The sequence below is a fragment of the Alternaria triticimaculans genome (assembly GCF_023758025.1).
Source record: "Alternaria triticimaculans strain BMP 0046 chromosome Unknown scaffold_19, whole genome shotgun sequence".
NCBI lineage: Eukaryota > Fungi > Ascomycota > Dothideomycetes > Pleosporales > Pleosporaceae > Alternaria > Alternaria triticimaculans.
In genome coordinates, this window is record NW_026055976.1 from 512,673 (window position 1) to 536,775 (window position 24,103).

The 24,103-nt window shown below is 45.6% G+C and overlaps 4 protein-coding genes across 4 annotated transcripts; 3 read left to right on the forward strand and 1 right to left on the reverse strand.

The window, feature by feature from the left end:
• Positions 1 to 1,974: 1,974 nt before the first annotated feature.
• J4E78_009313 (uncharacterized protein) lies at positions 1,975 to 3,869 on the forward strand (the record flags this gene model as incomplete). The annotated part of the gene is made up of 2 exons (XM_049369906.1): positions 1,975 to 3,342; positions 3,408 to 3,869. 2 exons carry the CDS (start codon positions 1,975 to 1,977, stop codon positions 3,867 to 3,869), a joined length of 1,830 nt encoding a protein of 609 aa, XP_049218536.1.
• Positions 3,870 to 4,331: 462 nt separating this feature from the next.
• On the reverse strand, positions 4,332 to 5,979 carry J4E78_009314 (uncharacterized protein; the record flags this gene model as incomplete). The annotated part of the gene is made up of 2 exons (XM_049369907.1): positions 4,332 to 4,527; positions 4,580 to 5,979. The coding sequence occupies 2 exons, from the start codon at positions 5,977 to 5,979 to the stop codon at positions 4,332 to 4,334; spliced, it is 1,596 nt and encodes a 531-aa protein (XP_049218537.1).
• A 3,280-nt stretch (positions 5,980 to 9,259) lies between these two features.
• Positions 9,260 to 11,377, forward strand: J4E78_009315 (uncharacterized protein; the record flags this gene model as incomplete). The annotated part of the gene is made up of 4 exons (XM_049369908.1): positions 9,260 to 9,821; positions 9,872 to 10,296; positions 10,346 to 11,225; positions 11,277 to 11,377. The coding sequence occupies 4 exons, from the start codon at positions 9,260 to 9,262 to the stop codon at positions 11,375 to 11,377; spliced, it is 1,968 nt and encodes a 655-aa protein (XP_049218538.1).
• Positions 11,378 to 11,808: 431 nt separating this feature from the next.
• On the forward strand, positions 11,809 to 15,375 carry J4E78_009316 (uncharacterized protein; the record flags this gene model as incomplete). Its single annotated transcript, XM_049369909.1, has 5 exons — positions 11,809 to 13,971; positions 14,025 to 14,097; positions 14,146 to 14,273; positions 14,322 to 14,935; positions 14,988 to 15,375. 5 exons carry the CDS (start codon positions 11,809 to 11,811, stop codon positions 15,373 to 15,375), a joined length of 3,366 nt encoding a protein of 1,121 aa, XP_049218539.1.
• Between the last annotated feature and the right edge of the window lie 8,728 nt (positions 15,376 to 24,103).

Below are 24,103 nucleotides of genomic sequence, written 5' to 3' on the forward strand. Positions count from 1 at the left end.
CCCCTATGTGCTGTCTTGTCCTAGTCACGACTGTCGCTCGCTCAAGCAGTGAAGGCGGATTGTTCGTAAGCCATTACTCAGCTGCATGGCTGAGGGCCATGACGTAGCTGCGACTGGTACGTCACCCGAACATGAACGGGTGAGTTCAACATCGGTCCAACATGTCTTGCAATATTCCGCCTGAGCGTTCATAGACCCCGCGAGGTCTTCACTCCCGGTTCGCAGGGTTGTCTGTGAGCAAGTTCTATAGACACATTGAGTCATGCCGTACGACATTGAAAGTTGTTGCGACATAGCTCTAAGACAAGGCCTTTCAGTTCGTAGCCGTCTAAGCGTACATCTTTCGATGCGGAAGTCCGTTGTGTCACCTTGTTCCAGGAAAGACTGAACACTCTGGAGCCTACATTAACCTGTAAAAATGCAAAGTATGCGAGCCAACGTCGACTTAGACAATAGGACATTCAGTCTCTTACTTGAATTAGGGTGGTGTTGTATATAGGTTCTAAGACTAATATTTCAACCCGGGTAATGATTTTGGAGACTAAATGATTTGCGATGATAGGCCTACCGAATATCCGGGTATGCATGTACTGTTTTCTGCGTGCATTAGATCCAGTGTGTATAACACACTTACTTGTAGTCGGGTACAGTCCCGCAGATGCGAGCTTCCCCTCTTACAAGGCTTCTTCCTGGACGAGAAGGCGCTCTGACAATACGCAGACAGCAGCGGGAAGCTCAGCTCGCGCCATAACGATAACGGGAACCCAGTAAACGATTCTGGAGAAGATCACCGGCACGTGTATGAATGAGACATATCGTATTCATGTAATGGCCCAGCGGCTTCCACGCACGGTATTGGCAGGCGTTCTGAGCCGGCGAGGCAGCGGCAAGCCATGCGACATGGCGCCGAAACGCCACGGCGGCACGGATGGGGGCTGACAAACAAGGGAAAGCGAGGACATCGACATCTCTGCAGCAAGGCCGTAAAGCTAAGCATGCGTGTAGCGGGCTGAATTGAAAGCATGTGGGTGGCATGATAATGGCGGGGGACTGACTGCCGAAGCTAGCTCTTCTTAGCGTGCCAGTAGCGCCGCATCGGACCGCCTGGTGCTCGCCTCGCCTCCATCTTTATCGCGTTCATCTTCTCTTTCGTGCCACACCAAGAACGCCCTAACTACAACGGGGCCACGTTGACAGGCTGTCAAAGCAAGTTCCCTATCTTTTCGGAACCACACGCGCCTGCAGCTGTACAGCCTAGTGGTGTCTCTACCCACGACCCCACCGGAAGGAAAACAGCGTCCATACCTTCCATCTGCATTTTGCGATTGGCTGGACGGAAACGAGAACGACCTCCCCGACCTCGCGTTTGTTCCTGAGGCCCTTCTTCTGTGTTGGCGAGCAGATTTTCGCCGTCATGAAGCAAACAGTCCCAGATAGCGCCACCAGGCTGCAAAGTTCCAGCCCGATACGTCACAGTTTGCTCGCTCTCCAACCATATACCTCTTGGTATGGTGGCTGCGGCTGTAGTGCTCTCGCCATCGGTGCCTATTTTGGAGATGTCGAACGCCCTTTTGCAGCTCGCTTGTGGCGGTGAGCAGTAGGAGTCGAGTTGTCGTTTCCAGCGTTCCAACCTGGGTGGCAACGATAGACATTGCATTGTATGATTGGACGCTCTAGCTTGGAAGCAGGGATCCATTCCATGGTACGTTTGATACATGTACGGGAGAGCGGAGAATCGCTACCATGGAGAGGGTCGACCATGGCCCTATGCATTACGTCTTCTCCCGTAAAGATACGGCTTCTTACTGTGATCTACGCGTGACTAGGGAAAATTTCGCATCTCTCCAACCAGTTGTCTCAGACACCTCGGCATTCAGCAAGCGGAAGCTCGCATTATTGTTACAGAGAAGCGTCAATCTTTACAGGAAGCAACTCTCGAGAACCGTGGACCTTGCGATGATGAAAGTCGACATCATGGAGCAGAGTCGGAGCAAACCTGCTTCCACCGTCTATCCATGGATGGACACTGAACATGTCACTGGGCACTTGAGGAAATGTTTCAAATTCGTCTATGATAAAGTCAAGTTACTGAACGGCCGGGTGGACGGCATGGAAGCGCAAATGGCGCATCTCAAACAGCTTGTCGAAGACGTTAAGAGAAAGTCCGAAGCGGACAACCAAGGACTGCAAGGCCATATTGATACTCAGAAGGCGCAGAATCAGCAGCTGCGAAACGAACTGGATGCTGAGAGGGATCGAAACCAGCGACTAGAGACTACGATCAATAATTCGCAACAGTCAATCACCCGAATTGATCAAAAGTCACATGATCTCTCCAACCAGTTCCTTGCCCAGAAGACTATCACTACCGCAAATTTCCAAAGGACAGATCGACTCGTGTCAAAATCCACGCAGAAAATTGAGTCGCTGGAACGGTCTGGCAATACCTACATCCAGAGCATTGTCGATCTCAGAGAGGACCTAGAAGATCGCTTCGAGACAGCAGTGGTTCATACCCAAGAATGCTTGCGTCACAACAAAACCGCCTGGATCAAAGGTCTAGAACTCCTCAGAACCGAGACGGCGGAAAAGCTCGCCACTACGACAGATCACTTCTCCACCGCTATTGATACCGTGCAAGCACAATCCCGCGAGCATACGGAAGCGTTCGAAAAAACAGCTCTGGTCCTGGACCATAACTCTCAGCGTATGGAAGAGCTCGGAAATGCGATGGTAGAACCACAGCTCCTGGAAGGCATGAATCACCGCGTCGAGAAGCTTGAAAATGCTGTGGTATCGCATGATGCGGCACTGCGAGCTTCTCAGGCCATAACTACCAGACTCGATTCCCTAGATGCCCGCCTGGGCGTGTCGGAAGTCGCCCTCCATTCTATGCAAACGCCGACATTGACACCCCCGACTACCGCAACAGTTAATTTCGCTCTCGACGGCCTTCGGACCAAGCTTGATGCAATGGACTTGTGCATGAAGAATGAAGTTGCCTCAGTTAGGATCTGCAAAGAACGACTCGTCGCATTGGAAAAGCACCGCGGTACCCCTGCATCTCGCAAACTTGACAATAGGGTCTGCGTATTGGAAGAGAACTACGGCAAGATGCGCAATGACCATACAGACATGACCGCCAAGTGTGTCACCCACGAGCAGTTTGCTGCAGTAAGCGACGCCCTTACTACCTCCCTCCAGACGACTATTCAAGACCACCGGGAAGAGGTAAAGCAGAGGATGGAGTATAATGTTGTACTCCTGAATGGGCTAAGGGGTCAGCACCTACAAAATATAGAGACCTCTCTCAAAAAGGTCGTCCAGGATAACGCATTTCCCGTGAGTACCTACCACATCATCTCCATGATGTCTGCCTATGATCATAAACTAATAAATCGGACTAGCACCTACTTCAAGACGCAGAAAGCGCACAGCCTGCCCGAGCACCAGCACTACAGTCAGCGTATCCATCACCACCCGCGGCGAATCTGACACATCCCAGGCCGACGCATGATAACTGGTCACAAAACACATCCTCCGCTCCCGTGGCGTTCCAACAGGCCATGTACATGCAGCACGCACCTGTGTCTGATGCTCGACAAGGAAAACAGTCATTCGCCGATACCATTGACCTCACCGCACCTGGACAGCCTACATTCTTTCGACAAGTGCCCGAGAAGCGACAACGGATTGATCGACCGGCGCAACAGCAGGGTCAGTATTCAACGCAGCAGCAATGGCAGCAACAAGTGCGACAACAGGCTCAGCAACAAGCTCAGCAACAGACACAGCGACCGGCACAACAACAACATCTGAATCAAAATCGTCCATCAACTGCCATGGACGTCATGCAGCAGAGGCAATGACCAGGAATGCAGATGGAATGGTCAACCGAAGGGCATCACGATGTGAGATTGCGGATGGGACGGCAGTTGCAATAGGCGAGGATGATGCCATGGATATGGACGTACGGAATGAGCAGTGGGATCGTAGAATCTTACTGAAAGGTATCAGTGATAACCTAGGGGTGAATAGGTGATGTGTTGGGCACTGTGAAAGTGTTTAGTTGATATGCTATGGTATACTTATAACCCATCTGTACGTCTTGATGCGTATCAGAGTGACGTGACCAAACTTATCAACCTCTCAAATAGTTATCTTAGCACTAAGCTTGTATTTTCATTGCACCAGCATCACGATAACGATATCAGTGTCATGAGAATGATCGTGACGCGATAGTATGAATGACGCCTGACTCGTCTCCGCTCCAACGCATGCTGTATTGTATTGTATTTTACATTTTTACTATTTACTTCCCATCACGGCGCCTAGTTCTTGGGCTTGTATTCGGAGGGGTTGACCATAAGCTCGGGCCTGACGTACTTGTCAAAGTCCGACTCGCTGATGACCTCGAGCTTAAGCGCAGCCTCCTTGAGCGTGAGGTTGTTCTTGTGTGCGTATTTAGCGGTCTTGCTAGCGGCGTCGTATCCGATGACGGGGTTGAGGCAGGTAACGAGCATGAGACTGTGTCAAGTTAGCTATGCGATGAAACCACACTTAGGGGAGAGGAACTCACCTCTCGCTCATGATGGAGCTGATACGCTTCTCGTCAGCCTCAAGACCAGCAACGAGGTTCTTCTCGAAACTCCTCATGCCGTCGGCGAGCAGACGCGAGCTGTGCAGCAGATTCCGGATCATGACGGGCTTGAAGACGTTGAGCTCGAAGTTACCCTGTGATCCAGCGAAGGTGGTAGCGGCCTGGTTACCGAAGACCTGGGCGCAGACCATAGTGAGGGATTCGCACTGTGTGGGGTTGACCTTTCCGGGCATGATGGAGGAACCGGGTTCGTTCTCGGGCAGCTTCAGCTCACCGAGACCGCATCGGGGGCCGGAGCCGAGGAAACGGATGTCTTGGGCGATCTTGAACAGGGAGGTTGCGAGGGTGTTGAGCTGGCCGTGGGCCTCGACGATGGCATCGTGGGCAGCGAGAGCCTCGAACTTGTTGGGTGCGGTGACGAAGTCCTTGCCGGTCATCTTGCTGACTTCCGAAGCAATGTCCTTTGCGAAACCCTTGAACGTGTTGATGCCCGTTCCGACGGCGGTTCCGCCCTGGGCCAGCATCTTGAGGCGCGGAAGACAGGTCTTTATCCGCTCAATGCCAAAGTCGAGCTGCTGTACGTAGCCAGAGAACTCCTGGCCGAGGGTCAGGGGTGTGGCATCCTGCAAGTGTGTCCTGCCAATCTTGATCAAGCTCTCCCACTGGTCGGCCTTCTTCTTCAGCGCGTCCCTCAGGCTGGCGAGGGCAGGCAGGAGCGACTCCTCGAAGTCGAGAACGGCGGCGATGTGCATGACGGTGGGGAAGGTGTCGTTGGACGAGGCGGACATGTTGACGTGGTCGTTGGGGTGGACTGGCTTCTTGGAGCCCATGGTGCCGCCGAGGATCTCAATGGCGCGGTTGGAGATGACTTCGTTCGCGTTCATGTTGGACTGGGTGCCGGAGCCCGTCTGCCAGACAACGAGCGGGAAGTGGTCGATGAGCTTCAGCGAGGCCACCTCCTCAGCGGCCTGCTGGATAGCCTGGCCGAGCTTGGGGTCCAGCCCAAACTTCATGTTGACCGTGGCAGCGGCGCCCTTGAGGATGCCGAAGGCGCGCACAATGGGCGGCGGCATGCGGTCCTGGGGCTGGTTGATCTTGAAGTTCTCGAGCGAGCGCTCCGTCTGGGCGCCCCAGTACTTGTCCGACGGGACCTGGATCTCGCCAAAGGCATCGCTTTCGGTGCGCGTGTTGGCCATGGTGCTGGTGACGCTGAACTGGCGGCGCTGGAAGAGGCTCTGCGTCTTCAGCGGGGTACGGGGAGTGGTGGAGAGGGCACGCGTGCTGCGGGCACAGCAGAAGGAGGGGCTGGCCTTTGCATGTGCGAGTGATCGTAATGCTCCGGCCTCGGCGGCGCGGAGCTTCGTTGCGCTTCGGAACATGGTAGCAGCAGCTGCTGGCGGGGGGCAGGATGGGGAGAGGGGGTGGAGAAGACGCCGAATTGGCTAATCGTGTGCGCAGCGGAACTAGAGCGCAAGTTGCAAGTCAAAAGACAGAAGATGGATAATTGGGATAATTGCTGCGACGCAAAATGCTGCCGTTCCGAGCTCTGACCTCATGCTCGCGGGAATTGCCTCCGGTCTCTCCCGCGGCATAACTCGCCGTCACATGACCGGCGGGGTGCCAAGCCCAGAGTGGATGAAGGCTCCAAGAACGCGAACTTGAGCATGAAAGAATGTGGTCGGCATGAATTTTCTGCTTACTTGTACCGCCAGCTCAGAATACCGCCGCTCAGCACCATGTTCTCCTGCCGCTCGCCTTCCGCACTCCGGCGCCAAAGCCTCAGCATTCCAAGGTTAGCCCGTGATGCCCTCCGCATTGCAACGTCAAGCGTTCCGTCGCCTCGTCTGCGCTGATGCGGCGTCTCGCTCATGTCCCACAGCCCCGGCCAGCCACTGTTCCAACTTTTTCCATTACCTCGCGCAGGACGCTTGTAGGGCCGCGCCTATGCCATCTGCTCGAGACTCTGGCTCACCCTCTGCATATATATGCTTTGGCCGCTCCGGTCGGGCTAGTGGAGTCTCTGCATAGCCACCGATCAAAAGCTTCGGCATTATCGGGCACACCCTGTTGAGTGAAACACACCTCGTACCGAGAGCCTGTCCCTACCCAAACTTCCGCCTGCATCGCGCCGCTGGGTACGGCTGAGGGTCCGATTTATTGGGTGATGATGAGGGCTCCTGCATTCGATACTGACGATCTAGAGCTATGAGGGCAAACGACCAAGTACGTCTGGAAGCTAGGTCGGGGCGTGACGCCTTGGAACCATGTGCCCTGCGCTTTCCGTCTTCCGACGACTGGTCATATTAGATTAACGTAGCGAGTCAAGTCGGAGTGCACCTGATCTGTCTCCACCATCCTTTCGATCCATGCTGGGCGCTCGCCTTCGAGCGTGCCAACGTAACATGGAGCTAATAACCCCTCATCTTCACCTACGGCCCAGTTTCCAGCCTCCACAAACACTCCTGTTTGCATCTGCGGTCTGCTGTCTTTTTCAGCCTGCTATTGTGTCTTCAAGCTCACTCCACCTTTGCATTATTCCGTCCGTGAAGCACGGCTTCAGCTGGGCCGCACGTACTTGCTTAGCCGCAGATAAGGCTCCCATGACGCTGATCGAGCCTTCTACCACGAACCCCTCTGCCCAACGACTGCCTCAATCAAGGCCGAGTTGTTCTGACAGTTGTTCGCAGTCGATACACGATAGCGTCAACATCCGCGTTCCTCCAGACCTTTGCTCGCCACCGATCGACACAGCTTACGAAACGACACAGCTCGTGAAAAAAGGTGCAAGACGTCTGTGGAACTGCTCGTATGGCTGAGTCTGAATACGGCGCCGGTCCCTGGGTTCACGATAGGATAGGCGCTCGAAACTCAGATGCAGAGCTGACTGCCCCGCTTCTCGCCGCGCATACACCGTTCCAACAACAACTTCCAACGTTGTATCGAAATCCATACATGTCCAATAGCAGCCCCTCCATGTCTCAGGCTCAGGATGCACCAAATGTGTCTACCAGCAGCCACCCACAATTATGTCCAGCTTTGCCACCTATTGGAATGCGTCACCACTACTATGCTCCTCATGCACACTCGTACCAGTTCACAAACCCTCAAAGACCATCGCAAACCTGGAACGGGCCTCCGCACCTTTATCCCGGCCAGGCCTTCTACGACACCGGCGTCACTTCACAGGGTGACCAGCTGCGCCATCATTTAGGAGCACCGAGTCACAACTTTCCGCTTCTAGGGTCACCACATGCCGCGCCTCCTTCGAATCCCCGACATCGCAATGATTACAGAAGACACGACCACAGAATGAGTGCCGGGGCTGTGGCAGGTAGTATGCCTACTGACAACACACGCTTCCCCGAACCACGGGGTTCAGTAGCACCCCCGGAAGCCCGGTTTCAGCATCCGCGACCACCACTTCAACAAGCAATCCACCCAGGTGAGGCACTGTATTCTGGATTGCCTGAACGTCCGTGGCCGTCACACGAGGTTCCAAGCCGCCGCTCAGACCGTAGCGTATCCCCGCGCACGTCGAATCGCCGTAACTTTGAACGATACTCGGTTGACCTCTCCCACTCCAGCACGTCGTCTGACGCAGAAGAAGCGGCTGCCCGTGCGCCGCCGCTGAGTCGTATGAGGCATCGATCTAGAGAAGTGCGGCCGCGTATCGCGGGCCGCTACCCGCCTCAATTCGATCCCAACATTGCTACCGCTCGCCAGATTGAACAATTGAAAACCAGTCTCCAGCGCCATCTACCAAGTACGCTTCCAGAGAAAGCGTCCAAGGCTTGTGACATTTGCCAGAAAGACTATGCCGCTACACGTGTGTCGCCTACGGAAGAGGAAGAAATTGCGATTGAGCTCTCGTGTGGACACACGTTTGGAGAGTTCTGCATAGGTCAATGGGTAAGTGGTAGTCGCTTGGAGATGGCAGATGTTTGCTCACATGACCTAGTTTGATACGTGCAGAACACACAAGAACAAAGTTACCTGCCCCATGTGTCGGAAGCAGCTCATCGAAGCGCCAGCACCACGATTCATGCCGAGCATGATGCAGGGGCAAGCGTTTCTTGATCTGCTCGCTCGCCAGAATATGCACGTCACTGATCTCTACGGCCACTTCCAGCAGGCGTGAGCGCTGTGAGGTGTTCGACTCAGGATGCGATTTTCGAAGCTATGATATCATTGTTCTACACGGATGGCCTTGGCAGGGCAGTCGAGGCGTTGTAGATGGGTAGGGAGTTTTGGTGAGTGTTGCACACTAGGTGCGTAATTGGGGTGAAGAGGCATCAGACTGGATATGTACATAGCATGGTGGTCAGCGGCATATAAACATCAGCATCTTTGTGGATAGCACTTTTGCATGTGCAGCCCTTGCGTCGATCTGGGCTCCACTTCCCGGGATGCCTGGAATTCATCGTTGCCCGGAGCCCACCTAGCCCCAAACATGCACCCCGCCATCAACACAAACCTGACCCGATACACCCAAACCCGTCAAACAAGACATCGTGAGAGTTACTGCGCTGCATGACCGCTGTCGCCAATTGCTTGCGCCCCCACTGCCGCCTCTTTGCTTCTTCGTGCCTGCTTGCGCCCCACGGCTCTTAGCTGCTGTCATCCACCGCTCCTTCCCCGTCGCCCAGTTGCCATCGCGCCATGGAGGACAGCAACAGAGACAGCTTCCAACTGCCCGCCCCTCCCCCTCCACTCCAGACCCGCGACAGCGCAATGGACCGCCCAGGCACCCCGACGGGCGAGGCCTTCATGAGCCCACAGCAGACGCCCCAAGGCAGCCCCAGCAAACACCACCAGCCGCCCGGCGCATTTGATCTGCCGCATGTGTTCGAAAATGCCATGCGGCTGCTGCCTACTATGGGCTCGCCATCCAAGACGAAGCCCGGATCGCCCACATCCCCCAACAAACTGCAGATCGGCAGCAATGGCGCTGACTACGGCAACATGGAGAGTCCCAGTTTCGCCCCGGGCAGCCCCACACGCAAGTCGAACCAGGAGAACACGCCCCCGAGTGGCCGCCCTGGCCTACAGAAGGAGTCGAGCTACCTCACACACGCAGCACAGTCACGGCAGGAGCCCTACAGGACGCGCGAGGACGGCCAGTCGACACGCTACATCAACGGTCCACAGCGCCTTTCCCCGGAAGAACTCGAGAAGGCGAGAAAGCCAGCCGTAAAGCGCCTGGCAAACGTGACCCAGCTGTGTAGGCTGTCCCTCCTATACCACAGCCATCCAGTGCTAATGATTATCTAGATTTCCTCGACTACTACTACGATCTCCTCACCTACGTACACAGCCGCCAGAGCCGCCTGACCCAGTTCAAGGCTCAGAACCCTCCCCCTCCAGACACACCCGAAGAAGAGTACAACGATGCCCTCACACAGTACCTCGGCCGCGAGCGTGCCAATCTCCGCAAGCGACGCACCCGGTTAAGGCAGGGTGACTTCCAGATCCTGACACAGGTCGGTCAGGGTGGCTATGGACAGGTCTACTTGGCTCAGAAGAAGGACTCGCGTGAGGTGTGCGCTCTAAAGGTCATGAGCAAGAAGCTGCTGTTCAAGCTGGACGAGGTTCGCCACGTCTTGACAGAGCGCGACATTTTGACCACTGCTAAGAGCGAGTGGCTGGTCCGCTTGCTCTACGCCTTTCAAGACGACAAGAGCATCTACCTTGCTATGGTGAGCCACATTAATACCCAGCATTGAACAGTGTACTGACATACATCAGGAATACGTCCCTGGAGGCGACTTCCGAACCCTTCTCAACAACACTGGTGTTCTGCACAACCGGCATGCGCGCTTTTACATCGCCGAAATGTTCTCGTGTATCGACTCGCTACATCAGCTGGGTTACATCCATCGCGATCTAAAGCCCGAGAACTTCCTGATCGACAGCACCGGCCATGTGAAGCTGACCGACTTTGGTCTCGCAGCTGGTATCCTTGCGCCCTCCAAGATTGAGTCTATGCGCATCAAGCTCGAATCCGTCAGCGACGTCATTTCGCCATTCGGCCGGCCTATCGAAGAGCGATCGGCAGCCCAGCGACGAGAGAACTATCGCTCTCTTCGCGAGCGAGACGTCAACTACGCAAAGAGTATCGTTGGTAGTCCCGATTACATGGCACCTGAAGTGCTGAAGGGCGATGAGTACGACTACACAGTCGACTACTGGAGTCTGGGATGCATGTTGTTCGAGGCTCTGGCCGGTTATCCGCCATTCGCCGGTGCCACAGTAGATGAGACCTGGCAGAACTTGAAGCAGTGGAAGAAGGTTCTACGGAAGCCCGTCTATGAAGACCCATCCTACTTCCTCTCGAAGCGCACATGGGACCTCATCATCCGCCTTGTGGCTTCCAAGTCTACCCGCTTCCGCAACATTTCCGAGATCCATGCCCACCAGTACTTCGCCGAGGTTGACTGGGCGAGGCTGAGAGAGCAGAAAGCACCCTTCGTACCCGAGTTGGACAGTGAGACAGATGCTGGATACTTCGACGATTTCGGTAGCGAAGCGGACATGGCAAAATACAAGGAGGTACACGAGAAGCAGGCTGCTTTGGAGGCCATGCAGGACCGCAACGTCCAGATGGGCAAGGGTTTATTCGTTGGATGTAAGTCTCGATTGTCAAATGTGTCCATGTCAATCGCTAATCATACTATAGTCACATTCCGCCACAAGAAGACAGCCGACGAGAACGGCAAGCCATCGAGCCCAAGGAAACCGCTTCCCATGGTTGAGGAGAACTTTGGCACGATATTCTGAGAACACTACTTCCGCTCTGCGTGTCGAGGCACTGGTTGCGTCGGCGCTTTCTCTCCTTCGTATATCTGTTTCTGTGTTCATCGCAGCGCTTGGAAGCTGTGAAGTTGAGACGAGTCATACGTCATAGTATGATTGTTATATTGGGCGTTTAATTCGGATAGCATGGTTTATTGGGCGGGCAAGTGCGTTGCATGCATTCGAGACGTCGTGTATTAGTAGATGAGTACACAGATATGAAGGTAGTGATTACGGAGAACGCGCAATACAACCTGTACTCAACGATGAATCAATCTCGTGGATCCGCACGAAGTCACCTGACCGCGGGATTCTGGACGACGCGCTAGTTGCTAGTGCCCGCCCGGGCGCCCTTTCGTCCCCTCAATCACAAAGCCCACTCCACCTTACGTCAACCCACAGACGACACCACTACAATGCCCGGTCTAGTCCAGCGAGGACGAAAGCGCTCGTCGCGCGCTATCAGCGAGGATCCCGAGGAGTCCTCCGATGCCTCGTCCTCACCTTCCACGAACGGCAAACGCGCCCTCCATGGCCGAGACGCGCCTTCCAGTTCCGCGCAAACCAACGGGGACGCAAACGGCTCGACTGAGGGCGACTTCAAAGCAGGCTCTCTCGTCAGGGTGAAGCTCGAAAATTTCGTTACATACACGGCTGCGGAGTTCCATTTAGGGCCGAGCCTGAACATGGTCATCGGGCCCAATGGCACAGGAAAGAGTACCTTGGTCTGCGCAATCTGTCTGGGTCTGGGATGGGGCAGCGAACACCTGGGAAGAGCCAAAGAGGTGGGACAATTTGTCAAACACGGCGCTGCCGAAGCCACCATCGAGATCGAGCTCGCAACAGGTCCTGGCAATGGCCCCAATCGCATTGTCAGGCGTGTCATACGCAAGCGCGACAACAAGTCCCAATTCTTTCTTGACGGTCCACGTGTGCCGCAGCAAGATGTACAAAAAATGGCCAGACAATATTCCATCCAGATCGACAACCTCTGCCAGTTTTTACCGCAAGACCGTGTAGTGGAGTTCGCGAGGATGAGCGACGTCGACCGATTACGGGAGACTCAACGCGCTGCAGCGCCTCCGCAGATGGTACAATGGCATGATGAGCTCAAGGAACTGCGTACAAAGGAACGCGCTTGGGAGACGAAGCAGAACAACGAACGCAGCCATCTGGACATGCTGGAGAAAGCACAAACCGCAACGAAAGATGACGTAGATCGCTACCATCAACGAGAAGGCCTTTTGCGGAAGTCGAAGTGCTTGAAGTCGGTCAAGCCTATCATCGAGACGAAAATTCTCAAGACTGAGATTACTGCAGTAAAGGCAGAGATTCGAGACGCCAGACTGGAGCTCGATCAAATCAACATCGACATAGAGCCAGCGCGAAGGGCTCAAGCAGAAGTCGAAACATATCAGAACGATATTGAGCAAATTGTAAACCTTCGGAAGAACCGCGTCGACATGATCAAGACACAGGCTGAAAAGCTCGCGACAAAGATTGAGACCGGCAAAGCGAAAGCGGCGGAAACTGACAATCAGATCAAAGCTGAATTGAGTTCGAAGAAAAAGCGCGCAGATGACATGGTTCGCCTCAACCGTGATATCACCAGGCTGGAAGCCCAGCGACAGGACCAACCCGCGCAGTTCGACGCTGAATCTTACGAGCAGCGCAAGTCAGATCTTCGCGACCAGATCTCTACTAACATGGGCCTCATTTCCGACAAAAGGAGTGGCATGAAAGAGCTAGCTACCCGCGCTGGTGTCGTGAAAGCCCGACACACGCAGCTGAAAGCTAATCAGGATCGGCTGAACACACAGAGCGGAAAGCAAGCCAGCCTTTTGATGAGAATTTCCCGCGAGACCGCTGCCGCATGGGAATGGATTCAAAGGAACAAAGCGTCTCTGCAGTTGAAAGGTGAAGTCTTCGGGCCACCGATACTGGAATGTTCCGTCTCAGATCCCAAGTATGCTAAGGCCTTCGAGAGTCAATTGAAAAAGGGCGACCTCATTGCCATCACTTGTACAACCAACGAGGACTCGAAGATGCTGGGCAAGCGTCTACTCAGTAACAAAGCCAACGGCGGGCAGGGACTCAGCGAAGTCTATCTTAGAACGTCACTAAAGCCCCTCTCTTCGTATCAACTGCCCATGGCCAGGGCAGGCTTGGCCCAATACGGGTTTGAGGGGTATATTTTAGACTACGTCAAAGGACCCGACGAGGTCTTGGCCATGCTTTGCGAAGGCTGTAAACTGCATCAAATCGCGTATGCTGCAACGCCATTATCTGATGATGTACATAAGATTGTGGAGGAGCGAAGCCCGATTCGTAGCTGGGTGAGTGGTTCGGACACGTATCGCGTGATCTCACGTTACAACCAGTCTTCTACGTCCGTTGTACCACTAAGACCAGCACAATCTTTCGTAGATCAGCCAGGCAATACGGATGAGTTGCGAGCCATCATTGAGGAACAAAAAGGGCTAGTACAAGAGGGAGAAGAGCTACGCGAGAACCACAAGATCCTCAAGGACGAAGTCAGCAAACTCGAAGGAGAGAATGAGGATCTCAAACAACAGAAGGTACATGCTACTGCCACTGGATGCAAATGCGCCGATGACTGACAATGTGGTAGGACGCCGTGCAAGCTGAGCAAGACGGCTTGAAGAAGGCTTTCGCCGAATGGGAAGCTCTACCAGACAAAATTGGTGGGTATATTACCTGTGCGAGAAGGGGTATCTGCTAACTATGTGAAGCATCGAAACAAGCCGACCTGAACAGCAAAATGCAGGAAAATGCAGAAACCACTGCCCGCATCAAAGCTATCAAAGCCGATGCTCGTGCTACACTACTGCATGTCGCGAACCTGACGCTTGAATATGCTGTAAGTCACGAACGATCGGTCACCGGAGTCCCGCTGACGATCCCACAGAAAGTTGTAACCCAAATGAGGGCATTCCACGAATCGCTTGTCGAGGCTGAGATCCGGCTCATCGAAGTCAAGTCGGAGCTCAGGGGCCTCATAAAAGAGAATAGCGCGATCCTGGACAGACAGAAAGCACAAGAACACAAGATCAACGAGCGCACGAATCACGAGCGAGTTCTTCGGGCCAAGTACAGAGAGCTGCAAGAGGCTACGCAGAGCGACATTTACAGTCTCAGCGAAGAAGAAAGACAGATCGTCATGGAATACAAAGAGCTTCCCACCCTCGAAGCCTTGGAGCTAGAGGTTCAGTCAGTCAACGCCCGGCTAGAGATGATGGCCGAAGGCAATCCTGGGGCGATCAGGGCCTATCAGAAGCGTGCGGGTGACATCGAGAAAACGCGTGAGAACCTGGAACAGTACGCTGCCAGTCTCGAAGAGATCAAAGAGAACATCACAAACATCCGCCAGAAGTGGGAGCCCGAACTTGACGTTCTCATTCGCAGGATCAGCGGGGCTTTCGCACACAACTTCGAGCAAATCGGATGCGCTGGTGAAGTCCAGGTGAACAAAGACGAAGACGACTTTGACAACTGGTCCGTCCAGATTTCAGTCCGATTCCGGTAAGCTCAGACTATCGTGCTCATACGCAAACCTAGCTAATGATCCCAACAGAGAGAACGAGCCGCTCAGCGTATTGAACTCTCACCGCCAGTCCGGTGGCGAGCGTGCCGTGTCAACAATCTTCTACCTCATGGCATTACAAGACCTTGCCCAGTCACCCTTCCGCGTCGTCGACGAAATCAACCAGGGTATGGATCCCCGCAACGAACGCATGGTACACGAGCGCATGGTGGACATTGCATGCCAAGAGAACACGAGTCAATACTTCCTCGTCACCCCCAAACTTCTGCCTGGTCTCAAGTACCACGAGAAGATGAAGGTGCATGTCATCAACTCTGGAGAGCACATTCCAGTCGCACAGGGCAAACAGGGGGAGTGGAACTTGTCCAGCATGGCGGAGATTGCATTGCGAGTGGGGAGGAGCGTTGCAGTTGCATGAGTACTGGAATCGCGTGGTGCAGACCATGACGATACGTGCGCAGGTGGGATGAACAAGAGTACGAATACCACGGTAGTCTAGTGTCGTTCATGGTTTGATATGTCTCACAGCGGGTGTGTTTGGTAACGGCGTTGAGCAACCGCCATGCAGGTACGACGGACAGCAGTCAGCGACATTTACTGTACATCGAATGTTCTCAATCCTTCTTATCAGCGCTATCCTATAGCGCGCGCAGAATATATATTGAGGTACCCGTATCCGTACATGTGCATGCAATCGTTTCCCTGGATACACCGTGTTTGTGCGACCACTAATGCGACTAAGCGTCCCTGTGTGCGACACCAACAGTTCAGGAATGCGTGTACCAGTTTGTTGAGCCGAATCTACTCGGTACCGATGCATTATACGAGCCTTTGAGCTGAAAGGCTGATGATAATCTCGTACGATACCTGGTATGCTAGCGCTGCTGACATGTATTATAGGCTGGGGTGGGGCTATGGTTCGATGCACTTCGTACTAGGGTCACGTCATGGCGCAGGATTACCTGGGTAAGGTTGCATTGTGGTGAGCAAACATGGAGGCGGAGGACCAACGAAGGAATGTGCGTTGGAGGTTGGAGAGGTATATATCAGCCGTGTGTGCGGGTTTGTGATGCTGGACATTCAAGTTCTATCGCTCTCGACATCGCTCGACTCAGCCTGGACTAAACTCCCACACTCAAAGCAAAAGTACCGATACTAAACATCGTTATCAACGACAACAACTCGCATCATGATATTCTCAGCATCCTTCGTAACATTCCTCCCCCTCCTCATCTCCCTCACCACCGCCCTCCCCACTATCCCCCACCACCACCCCCTCGACGCCCGCGACACCTCCCTCACCGCCGCAGAAACATGGCACATCCCCCGCCTCGACATGCACATGATGAGCACCAGCACCGGCATCCCCGGCAACGGCCCATGGCCCGAAGGCTCCAAGTTCGATTCAACAATCGACTTTGATGTGCTGGTGCCAGAGGAGGCTCCGCTGCCGGCATCAAAGTGGAATTGCAAGGGTACGATGAAGAACGGGACGATTATTGAGGATGTGGTCGGTTGTGTGGACGGGAGTGGAGGGGTGGGTGATGTTTCGTTTGGGATGACGGAGTATGAGGCGGTGGGGGAGAGGAGGGCGGAGTTGAGTTTTTGGTTGTGGGTTTATAGGGTTGGGTATGTTTTGTTTCACTTCCGTCTTATCATTGACTCAGGTGGACACTATACCATCACGCCTTTTGACTGTGCTAACATTTTCATTTTGTCGTGCAGGGAAAGCAGCGATGGTCGCGCAACCATACTTGACGGCGCAACGGCGATCACCGCGAACGACCCACAGGAATCGACTAGCTACCTCACGTGCCTTCTTGGCAGACCTTTCGATGGGCTGAGATGCCAGATTGGGAGTTACTTGAGTGTGAGGAAGGAGCTGGTTGTTGAAGGATCGGAGGTGCGTTGAATCGATGCTGAGATGAGGGGAGCATGAACGACGAGGCTACGTGGTAACGATTGATGTTTGGTGGTCATGAATTCGCTTAGTGATACTTTTGCGTTGAATTGGATGCAGCAACTTGTTGTTATGAAGTTTAGGTTACACGACATGTGTGTTGTGCGTCGCGTGGCGGGAGGGGCGTGTTTCAGCATCTCATCATCCTGTCTTCACTTTCAAAACTTGAACCAGCTAATGGGAGCAAGGGAGCCGTCATCTGTGGTCGCGATTGTTAACATGGTGCTTTCGAGGTAGAATAATAAGCTCCTTGCATCAGGTTAGTGCTCCGATTGCGACTGCTGCGATGAATGGAAAGTACTTACCCTGTTTCGGGCTGCGAAAAAGACATGTCGATGCCGGAGGCAGTGCGTCGTTGAGGTGCTACTGCAGGTACACTACTGCAGAAAGACACGACGAGACTGTTGTGATTGTTTTGTTCGAGCGCAATACCGCCGCTTTCCCCTCTTCTTCTCGACAACGCTTCTGTTCAATCTTACGCGCTTCAGTCCTGTCAATTACATCGCACTTTAAAGTTCCCATCGCTGACTGCGTTTCCAAAAATGAAGCTCATCTATGCGTCGCTGGTCAACGATCGGGCTTTTTCTGGAACTGTCAAGATCAGTTGCACGGTACGTGTTGCTTTATGTGCTGTTCTCATCTTGGTAAACGCGACTGATGGAGTTGACCAGATCTGCTTTTCAGAAGCCCGGCAGACAACGGCTGGCACTGCACTGACGCGGTATTCAACCATTACATCACGATCTTCAGCAGCTGGAGCCGCACAAGATGACGGCATCTCATCCGCGCAAGACTTACAACAAGATGTCTCGTCCATCCCGCCTGCTACGTCAACGAAAATACCTCCATCATCCTCTCAGCTCAGCACTCCAGTTAAGGCGGGCATCATTACTGCCTCTATCCTGGTGTTCCTACTCGTGCTATTACTGGTACTCGAGCATACCTATCTCCGTCGCAAACGCCACGAGCGCGCAGTCAAACGAGCGATCGACGAGGTAGAGCGAGGAACTGAGCTGAAGAACACAACGACGAGTGAGGGCAAAGAGAACATGGTATTGGAGAGTCGAGTTGAGATTGTCGTAGATGGCGAAGGGCAGGATGGTGTGCGGGGTAGCTGGGATAGAGAGGGATATTGGAATGTGGATACAGACGACGAAGATGGCGATGGAAACTTGAGTGAATGGGGAAGAGGGCGAAGGCGAGATGTTGGGCGGAATGGAATGAGCCTTCCGCGAAGAGGACGTTAGTGTCGGAGCCGTGACAACGACACAGTGCCTGACGTCGCAAGAATCTTTGTCTCCTATTAGTCCCCAATGTTTATAGTATTAAGCCTTTAAGTAGGCCTTACTTGTAGAGGCTTCTTATGCCTTAGTGTGTTCTGGTAAGATTTCGCGCAATAGGATAAACTTTCCTAGTCTGTTTTCTAAAAAGCAAGGCTAGAAAGTAGTGTTGTTAAGCACTCTATTTAATAAGTTACTATAGTATATAAATCTTATATAAGAGTAATATTAGAAACTTAAGTGCGTATATTATATTTAAGACTTATAAAATACTACTACTCTACTACTATTAAAGACTAGATTAGATTTGTAGCTATACTTTTATATAGTATATTATACTTATAATTTCTCTTTTTTATATAAGTATCTTTTTATTAAGTACTCTTTTATAGAGTATATAACTAGATATAGTATTCTATATCTTATATCTAGCTCTATTACTTATAGACTAAGTATACTATTAAAGTACTAGTATATATACTCTACTTAGAAATTTAACTACTAAGATAGTTACTTATATACCTTTCTAACTACTAATACTTAGTAATATAATTTAGCTTAGATAACTTAGAGTAAGTATTATTAGAATATAATAGATAGTAAAAATATAATAGATAAGATATTATAATTAGTATACTATACTTATTATTAAAATAAAGTACTATAAAGTAACTATTCTCTTTAGATAATAATATCTAGTCTAAGTAGTATTTAAGCTTAACTATATAGCTACTTCTAATTTTTTCTTTTTTTTTATATCTACTATTCTATTATATTATACTAATATTACTAATTTTAGCTACTATAGATAATATAATATATATTATTACTAAAGTAAACTAAGATCTTAGCCTTAGCTTTATATAATTACTTCTTATACGTTCTTAATATATAGTAGTAGCTAGAGCTTATAGTAAGTAAGCTAAATATATCTTAGAAGATAAGATTAAAAGTATATTTAAAGAGACTAGTAGTAAGCTAGAAATTATATAGTATAACTTATCTATAGCTATTAATTCTATAAAAGTAGAAAGAAAGTTTACTAAATTAGAATTTTAGTATATTAATATTTTATTACTTAACGCTAAAGGTATAAAGCTAATATTTCTACTAAGTAAAACTATAGCTAAAGACCTACACGTAGTATTTAAAACTAATACTATTATATCTCTACTTATATTCTAGAGTCTAAAGTAGTATTTACTAAAAGCTAACTTAATTTCTAAGCTTATCTAAGTTATCTTTTTAGTTAAAAGTATTATAGATATAAACCTTTTTAGTAGTAGCACTTATAGTTCTAGTAAAGTAGTATAGAACTAGCTAGTATACTCTATCTATCTTGAATATAATATATAATATAAAAAGAAAAATATATTAAATTATTATTCTTGTATATTCTAGATAGATCTAAATATAAGTAGGCTAGTTTACTAAAAACTAGTAGTAGTTAGCGCTTAAAGCTATTACCTATAAGATTAAGAATCTACTAATAATACTAAAAGAGAGCGTTAATAGTATAATTAAAGTTATTAATAATATAATAGTAGAATATTTAGATTAGTTTCTAACGTATAAAGATAAGATACTACTATAGTAAATTAGTAATAGTAAAGAAGCTTACACTTTTATCTACTTATTACGCGTATAAGTATTAATATATATATAAAAGCTATAGTACTAGAAATTTAAAAGCTTAGTTACTAGAATTATAGTATAAAGTATAAGCTTAAAATACACTTATAATCTCTTAGAAAAAGAGTTTTCTATCTACTAAAAATTAATCTTATAGTATATAAACTAGTATTTTATATAAGATAGAAATTCTAACTAAATCTATACTAGATTTAAAATACTCTACTTTCTAGCTAATACTAAAAAGTATTATTAGATTTTAGTAGAGCTTAGTAGTTACGTAAGCCCTAAAGCCTATACTACTTAGTATTACTACTTACTTTATAAGTAATTATATTATATCTTATACTATATATAACTATTTTACTCTTATTTAAAGTATTTTTACTTCTATTTAAACTATAAATATATTATATTTTATACTACGCGCACTTACGTATATAGATTATACCTATTTAAAGTTTTAATATTTCTTACTAAAGCTTAGATACTAGCTATAGTAGTTAGCTAATATAATATATTATATTAATCTACTATAGTAGTTTATCTAAAATGCTAACTTTTATAATTACTATAATAGTTATAGTAATTATATTTTATATCTAATTAGACAAGTACTTCTAGTCTACTAATTATAGTATTAACTTTTACCTAGTATAAGTTAAGTATATATAGCTCTATAAGTAGAGTAATTAGTATACTAAGTAAAGATAGCTTTATATAAAAATATATAAAAATAAGAAATTTAGAATCTAAAGTAATTAAAAGCTATTATAGTAAAGTGTTAATATAGAGTAGAGTAATAATATATAGTTAGTAACTTTATATAGTAATTATATTATAAGTATATTTTCTAAATACTTTATACTTACTATATATAACTATAAAAATTAAAAAAACTCTTTTTATAATATTTACTATAAATATAGTACTTTAATAATAATAATAATATACTTATAAAGAGTAATAGTAATAGAGCTTCTTTAGTAGACTTAGAAGTAGACTTAGAAGTAGTAATAAGTAAGCTATAGAGCTATAGAGCTATAGAAATATTAAATTATTTTCTATCTAAAATTTAAAGTAAAAATAAGCTTTCTAAAGTAAATACTAATAGTAATAATAGAAAGATTTTAGTAGAAAAAGTAGAAGGTAGAGCGCGTAGAAAGAGTAGAGAGTAGAGTATAGTATAATATTAAATAAGAGCTTTTCTATTAGCTATAAAAGTAGATAAGAAACTATAGTACTATATAAGTAAACTTTAGTTAGTAATAGAGTTAAATTATAGTATAGATGTAAAGAATAGATAGGTAATAAGAACTATTCTCTAATAATAGAATATAGCTTTGTTAGAACAAAGTAGTTAAATACTATAATAAATAATATAACTAATAAAGATTGTAATAAAGTAATTATAGAGTAAATAATAAGTAAAAAGTAATAATATTATTACTAAGTAAAGATTTACTATAGAGAATTGCTATTTCTTTTATAAAAAATAGCTACTAGAATAATTATATAAATATCTGCCTATTTCTGCCTAAAGATAAGAATTTATAATTAAATCTACTTAATTTCTAGATTAATAATCTAAGTCTACTAAATTCTTCTTATCTTCTAGATTTATTATCTAGACTAGTACTAATTATATTAGTTTATATATTATATTATATAAACTAATAATTAGTTTATTACTAGATCTTTTAGTAATTGCAAAAAGAGAGATAAGAAGATAAAAGTTATTATTTTACGTAATAATTCTAATAATAGCTAGGCTAAGATAAATAGAGGTATTTTAGAATCTTCTAGTGTAGTAGATTAAAACTAACTACTAAAATCTTAATTACGTAAGCAATTAGATTTACTAGAAAGTTTTCTAATTTGTTAAGAAATAATAATAAATGCAATCTTAACAAAGCTTAATAATAATAAAAAGATAATAATAACTAAGTTATTATAATCTTTACAATAGAGAATAGTAGCTTAGAAGAGATTATATAAAACTTTATATATAGAGAATAATTCTTTTTATTTTATATCTTTTTTAATACTTTTATATATATTTAAAAAATCTACTAATATATCTACTAAATATAAAGAACTTTCTATACTAAACTTCTCTTCTATACTTATAATAAAGGCTCTAGTTTTTATAATAATAGTAATAATACTTAGTATAATAGAAAGTACTACTTTAGTAGTTTTTACTAGTTATACGTGTAGCGTATTTAACTTTCTAGTCTATTCTAGAAAGTCTTTAATAAGAAACTTATAGAATATAGCTATAAGAATAGAGCTAGAAAAGAGCTTTTCTTAGAATAGTATAAAGTAGATAAAGGTAATTACTAGTAATAGAAGACGCCTTATAGCTTTATATATTATAGGTATATACTATCTCTTCTAAATAGATCTTTCTCTATAATTAAAAGCTATAAGGTTATAAATTTAAGTTTAATTTAAGAAATTTTAAATAGTAATTTAATATTTAAAGATATCTTTTAAAATAATTTACTATATTATATATTGTTTCTAAGTTCTTATTATATACTCTAGTTCTTAAGAAAAAATAAAACATAAATTATATTTAAATTTCTTAAAGATATTTATAGAAATAGATTTAGATTAGTTCTAATAGTCTTCTTTTAATACTCTAAAAAGTACTACTAATATATCTTATCTTTTAGTCTTTTTTACTAAAAATAGAATATTATTAAAAATTATTAATAGTAATGTTAAATAAAAATTAAACTAAAGTATATAGAAAAAGTAAATTTTATAATTAAAGTTTACTAAGACTTAATAAAAATTCTACTTCTAATAGGTTTATAAGTATTCTATAGTACTTTTTCTTTAACTTAGATTTTAAGAAAATATATTATCTAGTTACTAAAGCTCTAATTAGTATAAGAATTTCTTAGAAATTTATAGTAAACTTACTAATAATTAACTAAGTCTTATAAGATATTAACTCTAGAATTTTTTATTTACTACTTTTTAATATTAATAAGAATTTTATAGTTTAGGCTATATTATAACTATATAGAATAAAGGTATAATTACTTATAATAGTATACTTTAGATTAAGTAGGTATAAGAAGCTACTATAAGAACTAAAGTTAAGTAAAAAAGAATAGATTGTTTTTAATAAGTAAAGAGTAAAACTTAAATACTACTATATTAAGGCTATTAAAGCTATAAAAGATATAGAAAGTAATTATTATTTTTAGTTTCTTATTACTTAGCTTTAAATAATAATAATGTTCTATTTATAGTTAATAGAAGAAATATTTTATTAGTCTATTAATCGTATTCTAATTACTACTTATAGAGCCTATTTTTACTTAAGATAAACGTAGAATTTAGATATATAATTATAGAGTAAAATTATAAACTAGAAGTTATAACATTTCTTATTAAGAATATATACTATATTAGTATAAAAAGTTTTTAAGTCTATTTAGAAAAGACTAGCTTAAAGCTCTCTTCTATCTTTTAAAATAATTTATTCTATAGATTTAGTAGATTATCGAAATTACTAATAGATTTCTAGCGTTATAAGATAAATTATAATAAGATTAAGTTAATAAAAAAAGTATACTTCTACTAAGAATTATATTAAGATATTATAACTAGAAAGCTAGATAATACTAGAAGTGTATCTTTTAATATTAATGTTTTATTTAGAGCTTTAGTGTAAGAACTCTTTTATACTAAACTTTAGTATTAAAGTAGCTATAGAGCTAGGTAGGTTTTAAATATTTAAACTATATTAAAAATAAGAGTATTAAATCTTAAACCTTTAGCTTATTTAATACCTAGTATTTTATGTAAAGATTATAATAACTTAGTTATTATTATCTTTTTATTATTATTAAGCTTTGTTAAGATTGCACTTATTGTAATTTCTTAACAAATTAGAAAAATTCCTAGTAAATCTAATTGCTTACGTAATTAGGATTTTAGTAGCTAGTTTTAATCTGCTATACTAGAAGATTCTAAAACACCTCTATTTATCTTAGCCTAGTTAATATTAGAGTTATTACGTAATTTAATAACTCTTATCTTCTTATCTCTCTTTCTGCAATTGCTAAAAGATCTAGTAATAAACTAATAATTAGTCTATGCAATACAACGCATAGACTAATATAATTAGTACTAGTTTAGATTATAAATCTAGAAGATAAGAAAAATTTAGCAGACTTAGATTATAAATCTAGGAATTAATAGAAATTAAGTAGATTTAATTATAAATCTTTATCTTTAAGTAGAAATAGGCA